The 17,978-nt window shown below is 34.5% G+C and overlaps 1 protein-coding gene and 1 long non-coding RNA gene across 2 annotated transcripts; both read left to right on the top strand.

Annotated features, from left to right (window-relative positions):
- Nucleotides 1–332: 332 nt before the first annotated feature.
- LOC110702235 lies at nt 333–1,708 on the top strand. Its single transcript, XR_002507454.1, has 2 exons — nt 333–470; nt 1,215–1,708. It is a non-coding gene; the product is annotated as an uncharacterized LOC110702235 (long non-coding RNA).
- A 9,510-nt stretch (nt 1,709–11,218) lies between these two features.
- Nucleotides 11,219–16,710, top strand: LOC110702240 (N-acylphosphatidylethanolamine synthase-like). The gene is made up of 5 exons (XM_021879948.1): nt 11,219–11,567; nt 14,252–14,379; nt 15,272–15,363; nt 15,977–16,114; nt 16,206–16,710. The coding sequence occupies exons 1-5, from the start codon at nt 11,353–11,355 to the stop codon at nt 16,497–16,499; spliced, it is 867 nt and encodes a 288-aa protein (XP_021735640.1). The 5' UTR covers nt 11,219–11,352; the 3' UTR covers nt 16,500–16,710.
- The last annotated feature ends 1,268 nt before the right edge of the window (nt 16,711–17,978 follow it).

The raw sequence follows: 17,978 nt of genomic DNA on the forward strand, positions 1-17,978 counted from the left end.
ACACTTATTAAAACCTGTTTCCCATAGCTGTTTGTCATCATTCAAAACCATCATTCAAAACCTAAGGGACTCAACATTTTCCAATTTCTTCCTTAATTTTTTAAATCTTTTTTAAAAAAAATAAACAATCGTGATTTGCATGCATGTGCTGCTGTTAATAAACTAATGAACCCCTGTCTGAATTGAAGTTGCGTTGCGTGTACATTATTAGTCAAACACTCAACTAACCTAACACAATCATTTTAGTTTTTAAAACGCGAGTAATAATTACATATTTGTGTTGTATTATTGATCATTTCTTATCAATATATATATCGTATATTCGTAAAGCTCATCATTCATCCTAAGAGATTTATAAGGGAGAAAAAATATTAGTAAGGGGAGAAATGAATAGTCAAATGGAGCACCTTCAATCAAAAAAACCCAGCTCCAATGTGTCTCTTACAAAGCATGAACTTGTCATCTCCACCGTAAGTTCTCCACACTATACGTGTATGTTGTGTATGTAAAATTAATACTGCTGTCAAAAAATAATAATAATATTATCCGTTACATATTATGTGCAACTTTGAGATATTATTTGTGAGATATAAAAAATTCAATAATTGTATATATAATAGGTAATAGAGGTAGTTCTATGTACCTTTTTTTATCTAATACAAAAATTTAATTTTTATTTTTTTTTACGCGTAAAATCGTTTATAATTACTTTAACATACATAGAAAAGTCTTGATTAGTGAAAATTTTATAGTGATCGTTTGAAATATAACTACCATAATATTTTAATGACTATATAGTTCATAATTGACAAATTTTCTCCAAGTAATAAATTATATTACTTTATTTATGGTATAAAATAGTATCATCAACATTTTTTTTATTTATCAATTTTTTTTTTAAACCATATATATCAAAGTTTTAGTTTTATTTATATTATGTAATTTTTATTATTAATTTATAGTTTCTCGAAAAATATTTATTATACGTTGGATTCAAATTTTCAAAAATTATATTTGCATTGTGTATGTTAGAATACTAATTGTATCTAATATCTATATTATAATGTGAAAAAATAACTAATTATATTGTTTATCATTAAAATAATATGATAGTCATATTTCAAAATACCGCTGTAAAAACATCCATTAGTAATAATATTAAGTACAGACAATTTTTATGTTTAATTGATTTAACTAGTTGTCTTAATTTATAGGTAGGACGTGTTGAAGTATACACCGAGAGCACAACGCGAGAATTAAAAGCCAAACCTCCAACACCAACTATCAAAGCTGGAAGAAATGGCCAACTTCACAGCTCGCAAGCTTGACGAAACTTGACAAACTTCTGTTGCATACTTGCATGCAATAATTTAAGTGTCATTGATATTATGAAAATTCCAACTAAAAATATTATTTTGATCAACTTTGTAATATACTCCGTATTATGTAACAATTTATATTTTGTTTTTGATTAGTCTTCTTGATAAGTAGTTAATACAAGTAATTATTAAGTGCATGATATGTTCGTTTAACATGTACTCCATAATAGATCTTGATTTCAGTGTGGAGAGATGGAGATCGAGAATAAATTTGAACTGATATGATGTGATTGTAAAATAGTTACGTAACATATTACATTTGATGGGAGTGTTATGTGATTATCTATATATGTGAGTACATCATCTGTCTATTGAAGCTCTTGTTATTACATACAAAGTACTTCGTATGTACTCCCTCCATCCCTTTATTTTTGCCCCATTGCCATTTTTAGGGTCATACTTTAAAAACTTTGACCATAAATTACCGATAATCTATAAACGATAATATAGTCATGAGTGGTTTTGTTAGATTCGTCTCGTTGTATATTTTATTAATATCACGTTTTTATAATTTTCACGTGTATGGACATAAAGATATATACGTTTTAAGATGCGTCTTGGAGACCGTGTATAGTCAAATGGGGCAATAAAATAGGGACAGAGGGAGTACAAAGTACTCTGTTTTGTACTTGTGTTTATAGTTGTACTATTAGTTAACTACTACAAACTTACTTCAAAATTATATACATATCACTACAAAAATAATGAGAATAGGCAACACCTAAAATTGCAACACTAAAAAAACTATTACCCTTGATCACCTAAGGCAACAAATATTAAATGTTACCATGAACCAAAATAATACTACTAGATCCATGTGCAACAATTAAAAAAGTGTTGCTATACACCATTAAAGACAACAATCACCTAAAATGTTGCTTTTCCTTTGCCTAAGGCAACATGTTTAGAAAATATTGCTGGAAAAGATAACGACAATACAATTGTCGCCTAAGAATGTACACTTCAACATTTCACCACTTGTGCCACAAAATATGCCACGGAAATTCAAAATTCGTGGCATAATTTGATCTTGCCACGGGAAAATAAATTCAACCAATAAACTTAAATGACAACAAAATATTACGCCACGGAAAATAAAAATATGTGGCTAATTTAAACTTGTACCACGGCTAAACAATTTTCCCATGGCTAATAAACATTGCCTTGAGTAACTTGTTCTTGTGGCAAATTGTCACTTGTGCCACGGGTAATTCTATTTTGTGACAAACAAACACTTGTGCCACAGGTATTTTATCCCCTGTTGCATTCAAACACTTGTGCCACATTAAAATTATGTTTAGGTATAATTAAACACCAAAATATTTGCACAATCCCAAAATAAATAAATTAAAATTCACGAATCCCAAAATTTATTAGATTAGAATATAATCACAAAAAAACAAAGTCTCTATCTAGATAGGTAATTCTTCAAACCGATTGAATTTAAAAATATACGGAGTATTTCATGAGGTATAATTTAGTGCAGTTTCGAAAAGGAATTCCCGCTAAATCCATTTTCCCGCTAAGTTTTAGGAGGTACGACCGTATAATGAATTGGGAAAGACTAAAATCTTAAACCTAGGCGTGAGATCCGATAAAAATCGGATAGGTTTTATTTTAGAATTTTTTTGTTTTTTTTTTACAAAAAAAAACAAAGATTAAATTAAAAAAATGCTTAATTATTGGAGTATACACACTAGATGAATCTCGTGCGATGTACGGCCTATTTGTATTGTTTAAAACAAATATTTTTTTGTATATGTAAAAATTTGTTATTTTATTCGTTGTATGCAATATATCATCATTTAATATTTTTATTTTAAAATAAATTGTGAATTTTCTCTCATTCGTTATATATTTAGATTAAATTTCTAATCTCAAAAGATAATATTTTATTGTTAATTAATTTAAACTTTAAAATCTCATTCGCCAATTTTGCTTAGATGGCATTTGAATTACTTAATTCTAAAAGAATTTACAAATCTCTAATTAGCTATAAATACATTTTATAATCCTACATGGCGGCTCAACTCCACAGTTACCAACAAGCAATGGCTCTTCGTGACTTCGTCAGTTTTTCAAAATTTTAATTTCTAATTTTTCCCAATTCATTCTCGCAACTACACAATCTAATATCTCAAGTGACACTTTCAACTACGCTTTTGTCGATCGCCTGAAAATTTTTCACTCCATCATCGATAAGTTGATATTAATTCAGTTTGTTTTTACGAATTTGATTGCTCTTTGCGAATCGTTTGATAGTTATTATATCTTGCCCGATTTCTTAATAAAACTTGATAGAAATTTTATTATGAAATTGCGATTGTTTAAATTTGTGAAAGAAAAACCCAATGACTACTCTTTTGTTTTACAATTTGAGATTTAAATATGTGAAATTACGATTGCCCTATTGCCCTATTTTATATAGTTTCCGTTCATGAATTTGATTGCTCTTTTTGAATTTGTAATCTGAAATTTCAGTGTGAAATTGTTATATAAAGTGATGGTTTAATTTGATTGCAATTGGGAATTCTAATATGAAATTATAGTTTTGATACTGATGATTTTTGCTGTGAAAGAACATGCGTCACAAACTCACTAAACATCGTGCTTAAGGATGATCATCTTATTGTCGCATTCCACTTATTGTTGGACTTGAGATATAATTCGAATGCTCTATTGAAATGAAGCTCTTTAACTTTGATTGTTGGTCGATTACTTGGTTGTGCTTTGTAATTGTAATATGAAATTCCAAATTTAAACTGTACTGTCCAAGGAAGGGGCCATGGAGGGGGTGCAGTGGTGTAGGTAAGGGGGATGGGAGAGGAATAGTGTGCAGGGAAGGGAATGGATGCAGGGAACAATATTATTGATTGCAACTTCAAATTATCTGAACTTAATATAAGTTCCTGAAAGTTTTTAAAGCTTAAAAGAATAAGTCATAGTCTATTTTAATAAGAAAAGTGATTTTAAAGACTCTTTAAATTTTTAGAAATAATATTTTTTTTTTCATCTCAATGATTGATGTTAGTGTAAAAAACAAGATGAGATATAAAGTAGCTTACTCACACCTTTATAAGACTGAAATTCAAACTAAAATTGTTTCACTATAACTAATCATGATTTATTTTGAATATGAAAGTTAATCAACAAAAATAGATGAGTGTGTCAAATAAAGATTAAAGTTAGTAGCCTTAACAATGGCAGTAGTTTAATCCCAAAGAGTCTTCTAAAGAGTCAGATCACCAATGTATAGCCTAATATGTGAACATTTTTTTATTGATGCGTTTATTTTAAGTTGTCTACTTATAAAATTGAACTAAATATTATTCCGTATAGCTAAAAATCTTTTGGTTATTGATCTTGTAGCTATAAATCTTTAGAATGGACATTTATAGAAAGTGGTCAGAGTGGATGGAATGTGATAATGTAATTAGTGATTTATAAATAGAGCTAATGAGTTATTTTGTTTTGATTTCTTTCCTTTTTTTGGGTTGTGTGTGCGTGTGTGTGTGTTTTCTGCCGTTTGATGGTTCTTGTAGCTATAGCTGTTGTGAGTATGTGACTGGCTGTGATGATGGACTTAATATACCTCGGCCTAAATTATAGCACAATAATGTTTATAAAATACACAGGTTTTAAAAAAAAGTGTTAAATGTATTTTGTTTAAGACGGGGTGCTTATACTAATATTGACAAACCTTAACTCTAATCTTATTATACAACTTTAATTAAGAGATCAAAGTTGAACCGTATCATAGTTGCTTTAGACATCATAGTCTACTTTCTAACCCAATTAGAATCAAATTGATATCTTTTGTAGAATAAAAGATATGATCAAAATAGTAGAACAATGTCAGTTTTGGATAGAGTTTGGTATTTCAATTCATTCATATCTTTTTCGTTTCTAATCAGAATTGGGATTATGATATATCATTGGAAATTTAAGGGCTATCCAACAATGTAAGATTTTGATAAAAATTACGAGGCACAAAATTCAGTTTTGACCGGGATTAGGTTTTATCAAAAAGAGATGTTTTATTCAACATCAAATTCTTAAATCTTTATCTTTCAGGGAAAGGATAGATTAGAACCTTGTAGAGGATTCTAAAAGCTCCTAGTTAATCCTAATTGGTTTAGTATTGGGATTAAGGTATTGGACCCCCCACATGATCATTGGGTCGTAGGTAAGGTGGACCTAGATCCGATTTGGGCTCGGTTTAGTATTTTGGCCATAACTTCTTCGTTATAAGTCGGATTTGGGTTTATAATATATCGTTGGAAATCTCTTTTCAAGCCCCATCTAACTACAAAATAATTGGATCAGGATTATGGACCAAAAATAGACTGGTTTGGACATTTTTATAAAGAGAACACAAAATGAATGATTTTGGGTTTAAAGCATTTAAGGAAAGGTTATAAATGGTTAAGGCTAAAGAGAAATTCACAAGACTCTTCAACTAACTTGATAATCAAAGATGTAAAATATACTCATCACTGGGTTTTGTTTTTGGGAAGACACAATCAAGTGTCTACAGAAGCCTCCACTTTAACTGAGTTTGGAGAAACGTAAGTTTCGAAAACAAAAGTCAAAGTAGATCGATAGGAACGGAGAATGATTCAGAACGTTCTGCGACCTGCAGAGGGCAATAGTTCCAAAAATAAATGAGTTAAGGGAAAGAAACACATATCTTGCACCGTCGGGTACACGCCTCCAGGTGACATCTCGTCGGATCAAATTTTTTTTGTTTAACAACCTCCACAATCTTAGGTAAAGCTGTCGAAGACCACCTCATCTCGAGTCGTCTTCTCAAATCAAGTGACAACCTACTCAATCTTAAGGAGCGCTGTCGAAAACCGCCACATCTCGTGTCGTCTTCTCAAATCAGGTGACAAGCTTCTCAATCTTAGGGAATGCTATCGAAGACCACCTCATCTCGAGTCATCTTCAAAAATCAGGCGACAACCTCCGCAATCTTAGGAAATGCTGTCGAAGACCACCTCATCACGAGTCGACTTCAAGAATCGGGTGATAACCTCCGCAATCTTAGGGAACGTTGTCGAAGACCACCACATCATGAGTCGTCTTCAAAAATCAGGTGACAACCTCCGCAATCTTAGGGAACGCTGTCGAAGACCACCTCATCACGAGCCGCCTTCAAAAATTGTGTGACAACCTCCGCATGTTAGGGAATGTCGTCGAAGATCGTAGTGCTTAACCATCTTCAAATCAAAGTGACAACCTCCACATCTTAGGGAATGTTTTGAAGATCGCAGTGCTTAGCCATCTTCAGATCAAAGGGGGACAACCTCCACATCTTAGGAAATCTTGTCGAAGATCGCAGTGCTTAGCCATCTTCAAGTCAAAGAAAGACAACCGCCACATCTTAGGGAATGTTGTCGAAGATCGCAATGCTCATCCATCTTCAAGTCAAATAATGACAACCTCCACATCTTAGGGAATGTTGTCGAAGATTGCATGCTTTGCCATCTTCAAATCTTCTCGCCTTCACTCCTGGAAGTGGTATCTCCTCCATCTTTAGAAAATATACCGTAAAAACCTCATCTCTCAAGGTCCCACCAAGCTTCAAATTGATTTCCGTAGAAATCTTCCATCTTAGGAATTCTTTGTGATTATGCTCAATCAGTACTCAATCAATGTACTCCACAATGCTTAAGCGGACTCAACCAATGCTTAGGTGTACTGAAAATGTGCTCAACAAATTCTTAGGTGTTACTCAAATGTGCTTAGTCAATGCTTAGGCGTTCTCAAATATGCTTTGCCAATGCTTAGGCGTTCTCAATCTATACTCAAATGTATTCAGCCAATGCTTAGGCGTACTCAATCAATCAATAAGATGATCGTCATCAGGCCGATCATCAATCAAGTTGTAATCGGGCTGACTACTAATCAAATCAAATCATTTATCACTCATCACGATGCTCAAAAGGCTCAAATGCTCATCAAGAGGCTCAAATGCATAATCATCTGCTTTAGAAAGAATCGATTGCTCATCACGAGGTTTAAGTAGATAACTGTCGTCCAGCAAATCGATCTGTAGGAATTCAAGTCCGACGCGCCATGTCAAGTTTCATCGCGCGGCGACTGCTGTCGCGCCGCGTTGTTTCTGTCGTGCTGCGCTGGAATCAAGGTCAGACTCATTCTGCCCGTTCGGCTTCGTTGTTGTTGCTTGTGCCTTTTTGCTCAATCAAATCGCCTCAAATCTCTTGTAAAGGTTACTCGTCCGTCAGGAACTTAGTGTACCTGCATCTATATTTTGGACTATAGGACTTTGCTCATATTTATAGCTTTCTTGAGGTTGACCCAAGGCTTGGTGTACTCAACTCATTGTGGTTGATTGGCTTAAGGTTGACTCAAGGCTTGGTGTTCTTGACTCATTGTGTGACTCAATATACTCAATGGGTTATGATGCGTGCAAACTCAACTCGACGTGATGACAACCCAATGTGCATGACTCAACTCGATGTGATCTGACTCAATGTGTATAATCAACTCGATGTGGTGATTGTGTTGTGAGTGTGCTCGTGCAACTCGAAAATGCAGAAAAGTAAAAAAAAATTCGTCATTTTTGTGAAGGGTACCGACTTTCTATCAAACTCAACTTTGAGAAAAGAGAAATTCTTTTTATTTGTGAAAAGAGAAATTCTTTTTATTTGTGAAAAGAGAAATTCTTGGGGCGCAAGACAGCCCTGTTCTTCACAGACAGTTCCACTTTGAGGGGGAGTGTAAAGTTCACATAAGGTTATTACATCAGATTAGTGGTTTGTTAGTGCTTTCTCGGTTTACTAGAAAGTTTGTTATGGGTTTCATACCCACTTTTGTATTATACATGTATATATACTCTCATACTAAGATTAATGAAACAGATTTTCATTCTCCACAAATATTTCTTCCTCTTAATTGCTTCTTTGTCTCTCTTTCTCTCTCTTCTTTCTCTCTCTAAATCTGGGTTTGTTCATTAATTAACATATTTAATATTATAATTATACATTAAAAAAATCAATAATACACGTATTGTTTTGCCAACAATTGTAGACCTAACTTGTTACGGTTTTGTTAAGATTGTCGAAGATACTTTCACATGACAAGAAACTTTTGTACGACTCTGTAGTTATCTCTTCATTAGTTTCTTGCGTAATCATTGTTTCATTGAAGTTTTTTTTAAACAAAAGTCATGCTTAGTAAGCATGTGCTTGTGATAAAATATTAAACGCATTAAATGCATGCAATTATAAACATAATTTCTTTTAGGTCAATTATTGGTATAATCAACGGATCATATACTTGGTCAAACTGCAACCAATTAATAGGAAAATGACGTTCAAGATTAAAAAGCAAAAATCAAGAATTAACCTGTATTCAGAATTAATAACACTAATCCATACATAACTTTGAAATATGATAGACTTTCAATCTTAAAAGATTTAAGAAAAATGTATTTAATGCTTATATTCAGCACTAAGACGATATACTTTTTTCTGTTCTTTTAATATTGCACCACTTGTCTTTTAAAAAAAATTTACAAATATTACATCATTTCTATTTTAATAAAATATCTAATAGGATTTTATAATATTTTCTTTATTTGGTGTTCCACCCGGTTTACCCTTTGGGTTAATCCAAATTTGAGGATCAGTTCTGGGTGGTTAGATTTCAGTCTCCTCTCAATTGTTGTTGCTTGGGAACGAACACGCGATCCTCCCTACCAAGTGTAGCCCCACTCACCACTACACCAACAACCAATTGGTGTGGGATTTTATAATATGATTATAACTGCACTGGATTAGTAATATATATATATATATATATATATATATATATATATATATATATATATATATATATATATATATATATAAGTGTGTCACATATCCACCATTATTGTTAAGGAAAAAGGAAGAAAGGTGAAAATGAATAGTGGTAATAATAAGAAGGCTGAGCACTCTCAAACAAATATGTCCACCTCCAATAATGTCTCTTCTTTTTCACTTACAAAACAGGAATTTGCCATCACTACTGTAAGTTTAATTTCTTACACATTTTATCTCTTTCTCTTAGGCTTCCTTTGAGAGTCAATTATTAAGGGTTCGATTCTTATTAGTCACTATTATAGTATCCCCGCGACTAATTAGCTGCGGCTTGCTAGGTATACATTGTGGTGATTGTTTCCTTTTGAGTAAAGTTCACAAGTCGAGAAAGAACATGTTACGTGTTATATATTTTGATTTCGATGTATTAAAATTGCTATCTAGATTACCTCCATTACAAAATTTTATTGTTTTTTTCCTACCAAAATTTCATGGTTTAAGCTAAGTTGCATTGCTTTCATATTTCAATTGGCAGGGTTCAGTGTACACAGAGAGCACAGTAAGAGAAGTGAAAATAGATCCTCCAACACCAGCAGTCAAATCTGGGAAGATTGGTCAAGTTCACAACTCTCATCCTTAAACCTTTCAATAATAATGCTCTGCTACAACCAATATTAAGGATAAAAAGATCATGCTTGTTCTTTAACAACTTTTGTTTTGTATTACCTTGGTCGAGATATTTTGTTATGTTATGCTGTTACAAGTCTTTACAACTCTTACTAGTTTGAATAAAATTATCAATGCGATATTACTATGTACGAAAGGAAATACAAGTTTATCACTTTAATATGACTTCATAGATCTTGATTTGAATAAATATAATGTCATTAAGTAAGCAATGCAAGTAGAAGTATTTATTTTCAGAGAAAATATTAGTACAATTCCTGTTTTATTGCCACTTCCACCGCTATCTATGTGTCCAAATAAATATAAGTGCAAACATATTGTTTGTTCAGGCAGCTTCAGTCCATTCATTTTCAAGTTGTCTACTTCCAAACTTTCGTAGTTGAAGATAGTTGTGAATCCTGAGCCAAATCCGAAGCTTGTGTATTGGATCTTCAAATTTCGAACATGGTCTACCAAATCAAATATGGATCCTATAGTGATAATCTACCAAATCAAATATGGATCCTATAGTGATAACCAAATTTGATGTAGATTCGACTTGCGGGTTTCTGTGAATGATGTAATTTATGGCATTTATGCTAAGATCGGATAAAATATACGAAGTATAAAATTAATGTAATATCTATATTTAATTTGACTCTCCTAATAACAAAAAAAATAACTTTGTGTACTAATGTTTTTCACAAGGTTTATAACTTAAGGCGTTCCATTAAATTTCAAATTCATGTGACTTCTATCAGTTTGTTAACGGTATAAGTTCGTAAGCTAAGTCAAATAAAATTTACTCTTACTATTTTACAATTAAATTCCTTTTTTTTCCGTAAATTTGATATCAAAACCCAAATGAATCTAAAATTTTCTAATCCATAAATACAAGTCTGAATCTAGATCCATATATTAAAAACAAGAAAAAAGATATAAGGGTTGCATATAAGAAGCTAAAAGTAAAAAGAATAGATAATAAATAAACATTTATTACACTAATTGACTCATAAATTGTCGATAAATTACCCTAAAAACAAAGCCAATATGCAATAAAATCTGATCCGTTTTCTACTCATTTACTCATATCACTCATTTTCTTAATTATTAATTAGTCTTACTCCGAGTAAAAGCTACACATACAATTGTTGTATGTGGTCCCTATATACAACTTTAATTTGTCATGTTTTTATTGGGTAGAATAATGGGTATGTCAAATTTCTAATAGTGTTGTATGTAGGGACAACATACAATGGTTGTATGAAGTATGGTATGGGTCAATTCAATGCACCATTAATAATTTTGGTATGGCTCAAGTCTTCTCAAATGGCCCATGGCCCATCCCTTAACCCCCTAAATCAATAATAACTGCCAAGTCCCCGTCTACTCTAGACGGGTGTAGGCTGTCACTCACTCCCTCCTCCTCCGCTGCCGTTGTAGCCCCGCCTACCGCCTCCTTGGCGAGGAGAGAGATAATGGGAAAGGGAAGAACGCTGGAATGGGCGGCGCGTGCGTCACACTTGTACGGAATTCCCCGGAGGTTAATCATCACTTCTGTCGGCGCTTTTGCCAAGGCGGTGGTGACGCTTTTCAACACCACCACTGTTCACAATGGCGATAATCGTCTTCATCTCGTTCGATCTCGTCCTCCTGGTGTTCCTCTTCTCACTGTCAGCAACCATATGTCCACGTCTGTCTCTCTCTCTTTACATTTTCAATTTCAATTGATGTTGTTGAATTTCTTGCAATTTAACGCTTAGTTAAAAAAATAAATAAATAACTAATTCTGGTTGTTATGATTAGTATATTGGTTCTTATACTGGAGTTTGATCCTTAGAATAGTTTGATTGTTTAGTTTTGTTTGATTTTGGAGGGAAAAGGTGCAGGAATTTTTATGTGGAAATGTTAGCAATTTCTGGTAGAATGTTGAAATTTGGGGTTAAAGAAGACTGGCTTTAAGGCTTTTCTGGTGTGTTAGCTCTTAATATTGCTTATATTAGCCGTTTTGTCTCAACTTGATCGGTTTAATTCCCTTTTTTGCAACAATTGTAAACCAGCATAGCGAATGATTGAAGCGGCAGTAGACTGTTTTTTATTAGGTGGAAGGGGGTTAGAGAGCTGGAGAAGTGCAACAATTGTAAAACAGCATAGTGAACGATTGAAGCGGCAGCTGACTGTTTATTATTAGGTGGAAGGGGGTTAGAGAGCTGGAGAAGTGCAACAATTGTAAACCAGCATAGTGAACGATTGAAGCGGCAGCAGACTGTTTATTATTAGGTGGAAGGGGGTTAGAGAGCTGGAGAAGTGCAACAATTGTAAACCAGCATAGTGAACGATTGAAGCGGCAGCTGACTGTTTATTATTAGGTGGAAGGGGGTTAGAGAGCTGGAGAAGTGCAACAATTGTAAACCAGCATAGTGAACGATTGAAGCGGCAGTAGACTGATTTTTATTAGGTGGAAGGGGGTTAGAGAGCTGGAGAAGTGCAACAATTGTAAACCAGCATAGTGAACGATTGAAGCGGCAGCAGACTGTTTTTTATTAGGTGGAAGGGGGTTAGAGAGCTGGAGAAGGCATTTATGTACTTGAATGTTGAATGATGCTAGATAATTTAATAATGACCTAGAGTCTTGTCGGCATTTGCCGGGTGAATGGGTGATTGACCCCGGTACCTCTTAGTTTAGTTATAGGGATCTTTGTGGTGCAGAGAACAAACTTCACATTGTCTTGTCACAGACTTAGATATACATTGTTGATCAAGTTTAGGTTTGACTTTGGCAAAATTAGGAGGGAGGAGGACACAAGACATTATAGCCTAATAGGACATGTGATCCTATCCTCTAGTTTAGGCTCCAGCTTTTTTAGCATGAGAAAATGCTATGGCAATATAAGCTAGAAGTTTATTAGAGTTGCTCCAACAGCATCTACAATGGTAGTAGCTAGGAATTGCCTAAAATTTTTAGTAGCTTGACCATTGGAGTTGAAATGGGAAATTAGCTTGGCTACTAATTTGCTTTACATAAAGTTTGCAAAAGGAAGAAGAATGGCAGTCATCCACTTATTGGCAAATAGATTTCATTTAAATAGCAAGCTATTAGTTTATTATTAATATACAAACTTTCTAGAGAAGAAAATAGATTGAAATCCTATGTAATATGACAAGCTAATCTGACCATGTCATATCATTTATATTTGGCAGAAACTAGAGGGAGTTCCAAAGTTTGGTTTTTCAAAGAAGGCAACTTAGGGCAACTCCAATGGCTGCCACATAAAATTTCAAACTACTTTCCTTTCTAAGTAGTTTGTACCCTGATGCTTAGCAACTAATTTGCTATTTGGATTGGTCCCACTTTGGCCATTTGTCAACTTTTTCAAATTTTTGTCAAACTGATTCCTCATTTCAACTCCAATGGTCAATATTGGAAGCAAGTCCCTTGCTTCAACAATTGAAATTTCACTTGCTCTTTATATTACACAACCCTTGATTTTCATTATTCCTCTCCTTCATCTTCAGTTGCCGCTGTTCTCTTATTGTTCCAACATAAATTAAATTTGCCTCCTACAAATGATCTGTTTAGTTTAAGGGGGTGTTTGGTTAAAGACTTTTTGGAGTAAAAAGTGTTGTTTGACTATTTCAAAAAGCTCTTTGGGGTATTTGGTAAAGGCCGTTTGGTAATTAGTTGGTAGCTGATTGTATTAGTTGATTTGACTAGCTGGTTGACTAGCCGGTTATAATTAGCTGATTGTGTAAAAGTGTTTGGTAAATAGTTGTTAATTGTTAGCAATTTTAGTGTATTTAAGAGCCAAAAAGCTAATTATTCAATAAGCTAATTTTAAAAAAGCTCTTATAATGAGCTTTTTTTTAAAAGAGCTTTTTGAGCCTAAAAAGCTCTTTTTATAATATTTTTACCAAACACCCAAATTAGCTTTTTTAATTGGTCAAACATCTAATTGGGCAAAATAAGCTAAAAGCTCTTTACCAAACAAGGCCAAAGTGCTGTTTGAAAGAGCTTTTTTGGGTCCAAAAAGCTCTTATGAAGAGTTTTCTAAAAGAGCTTTTAGCTTTTTGGTTATTTTTACATTGATACAGCTAATAGCTAACGGCTATTTACCAAACACTTTTATATAAACAACAAATTACAATCAACTAATCAAAACAGCGAATGCAAATAGCTATGGCTAACAGCTAGTCAAAACAGGGTCTATAAGACTATAACTAAAGTCTTGGCTGTGGAAAATAACTAAACAAGAAAAATAGAGGGAAACCAGTATTTTTGTTATTACTGCCCAGTAATTGTAGTTGGAGTTCAACTTGTTCTTGTAAATTAGTAGAGACTGTTTTCTCTTAGACTGATGGAACTGTAAATTCTGACAGGTTGGATGATCCACTCATGTGGGGATTCAAGGACTTTCCTATAACAGATCCCAAATTGGCGAGATGGGTACTTGCTGCTGAAGATATATGCTTTAAAAATACAGTGCTGTCTTATTTTTTTCGACTTGGTATTAACTGGCTATGGTTCCCATCTGTCTTGTCATTTATGCATTTGATGAATGCATATTCTGTCCTTTTTTTATAACCGTATGGCATCTATTTCATTATTTTTTCAAGCTTCTGACCTAATTGCTTCAAGTTAGCCTGATGGAGTGAATTTAGTATGAAACTTCACTGTTGTTAAAGTAATGGATGATGATTTACTTATATTGTCACAGACCTTGTTGATGTTCGATGTTAGGAGCCTATAAAAAGAATTGTTTCTATAGGAATAAATGAATACTGTGTTTCTATCTGGGAGAGGTTTTCAGAAGCAAAGAACTTCTTGTGAAATGATGACTTGTAACTTAATGAAGAAACATAGTCTCAGTAGATGGTCAAGTCATATCCTCCTTTTTTGAAACAAAAGTAGGTTCTTCCGTATCTTATTCTTGATTTTTACATTTTTGGCTTTTACAAAGTATTATTTTATTTACCCACGAGTCTGAACATCTTATAGACTTAGGCGATAATGACCTATCTTTGAACCTTTATAATTCTACTAATGTCAGTCTGATGAATTGCACGCTTCCTCATGTTGTCAAAGAAGACTTGTGTTAGGCTTTACGCCACAGTGAGATTATGTTTTTGTTGTCTTGGGTTCTTGGCTAATCCTGTTCTTATTTCTGGAAGATGCTACATTAGTATCACATACTAAACTTTCCTTTGGCTCTACTTGTTGCATTTATTGCTTCCATTTATATGCAATGATATACCATTTACATCATATTGCAATACATCATTGTTACAACTTACAATTGTACATGGTCTTGACTGTGAAACTTTTCTTTAGCCTTAGCAGATTTGCATGCATGAAGTCCGCTTGAGTTGTGCTCTCTTCTGAATGAGTATATTGCACAGGAAAATGCATACCTGTAACAAGAGTTGGTGGAATTTATCAGGAACACATGAATGAAGCACTTGAGCGTTTAAGTGATGGAGAAATGGGTATGGTCTTGTTAACTTGCAATTTTCTTGCATAGAATTACATATTGCCTGACCAGTAATATATAGGAATGTTTCCCATGTATATAATGTTATGATTTAGTGAACTTCATTTCCTAACTGAAACATGGTTGCCTAGAGGATTTATTTATTTATTTATTTTTCAATATGGAAGTGCATATGAAGGCTTACATGATTTTTGTTTACAATTGTTAAGACAATGCTGTTTTTGCTTGAGTATTTCTAGTATTATTCTGTTTCGGAGGTAATGCTTGTATGAATCCATGATTCTGAATCAACATGTTTATAGTGATATTGGGCTTCTCCTATTAAGTACTGATCACTTGCTTATATGACAAAAATGGCTGGTACAGGTTTAGTTGCATCCACATGTATTTGATGCTGTCATGCAGTATGATATGTTACTGAAATTGTGCATAATGTTGAATGAATTTTGAGATAGAGGAATGTATTCCAAGCTATTTGTGTAGATATGAACTCATGGAGAAGTTACGTCAAAAAAAAAAAAAAAAATCATGGAGTGGTCTTAAGAGTTTTAAGTCCATAGTTTAGAATTAATGGAATTTTGCCTTTTGTGTAATGATTATCTTGATTTTTTAGCTGCATACCTTTCCTGAAGGGAAAGTGTCTCAAGAAGATGGTCCGATAAGAAGATTAAAATGGGGAACTGCTAGTCTTATCACCCGTGCCCCAGTGACACCAATAGTTTTACCAATTTTCCACCATGGTTTCCATCAGGTAAAAGAGAGGTGACCTACAAACTCCTGAAAAAAGATCATTCCCGGTTTCTTTTAATGTATGTAGCATTATCCAATCTTTTTTTATTCAGGTCATGCCAGAAGACTTCTTATTTGGTAGAAGACCACCATTTCCACTCATCAACAAGCACATTAAGATTATTGTTGGTGAGCCAATAGAATTTGACCTTCCTGGATTGAGGAAGATAGCATTATTAGAATCTCATAATGAATCTGAACCAAGGCTTGGATGGCCTCGCATTGCGCGTCATGGTTTAGATGAAGTAGCTCAGAGATATCTCTACTCCAACATATCAGAGAAGATACAAACCGTCTTGGAGAGTCTGCGGCAATATGGGAATTCAATCTCAAAACAAAGAGATTAAAAATTTGAAATCCCTGGAAGTTATGTACACATTGAAGATCTTAAATTATTTTCAACAATTTTCTTACCCAATATTAAACTGAACCAATTTTGCTGGCTATTTCTCCATGGTAAATTCTTGGCTTATAGCCGTTATAATCTAATGTTTTACCAGGGACAAAGATCAAGTTACAAAAAAGTAGTGCATGGTATACAATTATTTTTTGCATCAAGATTTTTTATTTTTGTTTAACCTCTGCTTTTTGAATAAAATTACATAAGAAGTATGAGTATTACAGTAATTAAAAACAATGTTTGAGTCACTTGCTAATAATAAGTAGATTTTTTAGACTATTATTGTACAACTTTTAAAGGGTATCCGTTTTACTCCCGCACGAATTTGTGGTAGACGTGTAGGAAACCCTGAGTGACAAAATGATTGCCCATGCGGCCACACAGGCCATACCACCACTATGAACTTAACCAACAAACTCAACCTCATATCCTCATTCCACTTCCAACCAACAATCTCTATTTTCTTTTCAATAAACAGAAAATAAAATACAATGCTGATAGTAAGTACCATTAACTCCCAACTTACACCCACCCCGGCCACCCGCACCGTCGCCTTCACCACCCCAGAAAACAACTACGCCTCCCGACTCGCTCTCCTCCTCCACCGCCACAACTTCACCCCACTCTCCTGCCCACCGTCATCGTCGGCCCAACCACCGCTACCACCACCTCTCTCCGCCACCACATCTCCCTCCTCCACCACTTCTCCGCCGTCGCCTTCACCTCTCGCGCCGGCATCACCGCCTTCTTCACCGCTCTCTCTCAATCCCCACCACCTCCGCTCCCCGCCGGAAAAGACTTCATCATCTCCGCCCTCGGAAAAAGACGCCGAACTCCTCACTCCTGACTTCATCTCCTACTTATCCCCTAACTCAGAAAAAGTCAGACTCATCCTTCCTTCCAACCCCACCCCCAGTGGACTCGTTGACTCACTCGGACCTGGGCTGGGCCGGAAAGTTCTCTGCCCCGTTCCGCTCGTTTTGGGCCTTGAGGAACCCACCGTTGTTCCAGATTTTTTTACGAGATTTGGGCCTAATGGGCTGGGTTCCTTCTCGTGTTAACGCGTATGAGACAAGATGGGCTGGGCCCAAATGTGTGGAGAAGTTGGTTGAAGTGGATGAGTTAGATGGGCTTGTGTTTACTAGTACGGCGGAGGTTGAGGGTTTGTTGAAGAGTTTGAGTGAATATGGGCTGGACTGGGAGGGAGTGAGGAAGAGGTGGCCTGGGCTTGTTGTTGCGGCCCATGGGCCTGTTACGGCTTCTGGGGCTGAGAGGTTAGGGGTTAGAATTGATGTTGTCAGTTCTAATTTTAGTAGCTTTGAGGGAGTTGTTCAGGCTTTGGATCATATTTGGGGAAATTCTGATTTCTTTTGATTTTTGTTTTGTACTGTAATTTTATTGTTTGTTTGTTTGTGTTATAACAGTA

The sequence above is a fragment of the Chenopodium quinoa genome, unplaced genomic scaffold, assembly GCF_001683475.1.
Source record: "Chenopodium quinoa cultivar QQ74 unplaced genomic scaffold, ASM168347v1, whole genome shotgun sequence".
Lineage (NCBI taxonomy): Eukaryota > Viridiplantae > Streptophyta > Magnoliopsida > Caryophyllales > Amaranthaceae > Chenopodium > Chenopodium quinoa.

Coding starts and splice junctions, on each gene's coding strand:
- LOC110702240 (XM_021879948.1), top strand. CDS start 11,353: ATGGGAAAGGGAAGAACGCTGGAATGGGCGGCGCGTGCGTCACACTTG. Junction 11,568..14,251: donor GTCAGCAACCATATGTCCAC/GTCTGTCTCTCT, acceptor AAATTCTGACAG/GTTGGATGATCCACTCATGT. Junction 15,364..15,976: donor GTGATGGAGAAATGGGTATG/GTCTTGTTAACT, acceptor TTGATTTTTTAG/CTGCATACCTTTCCTGAAGG.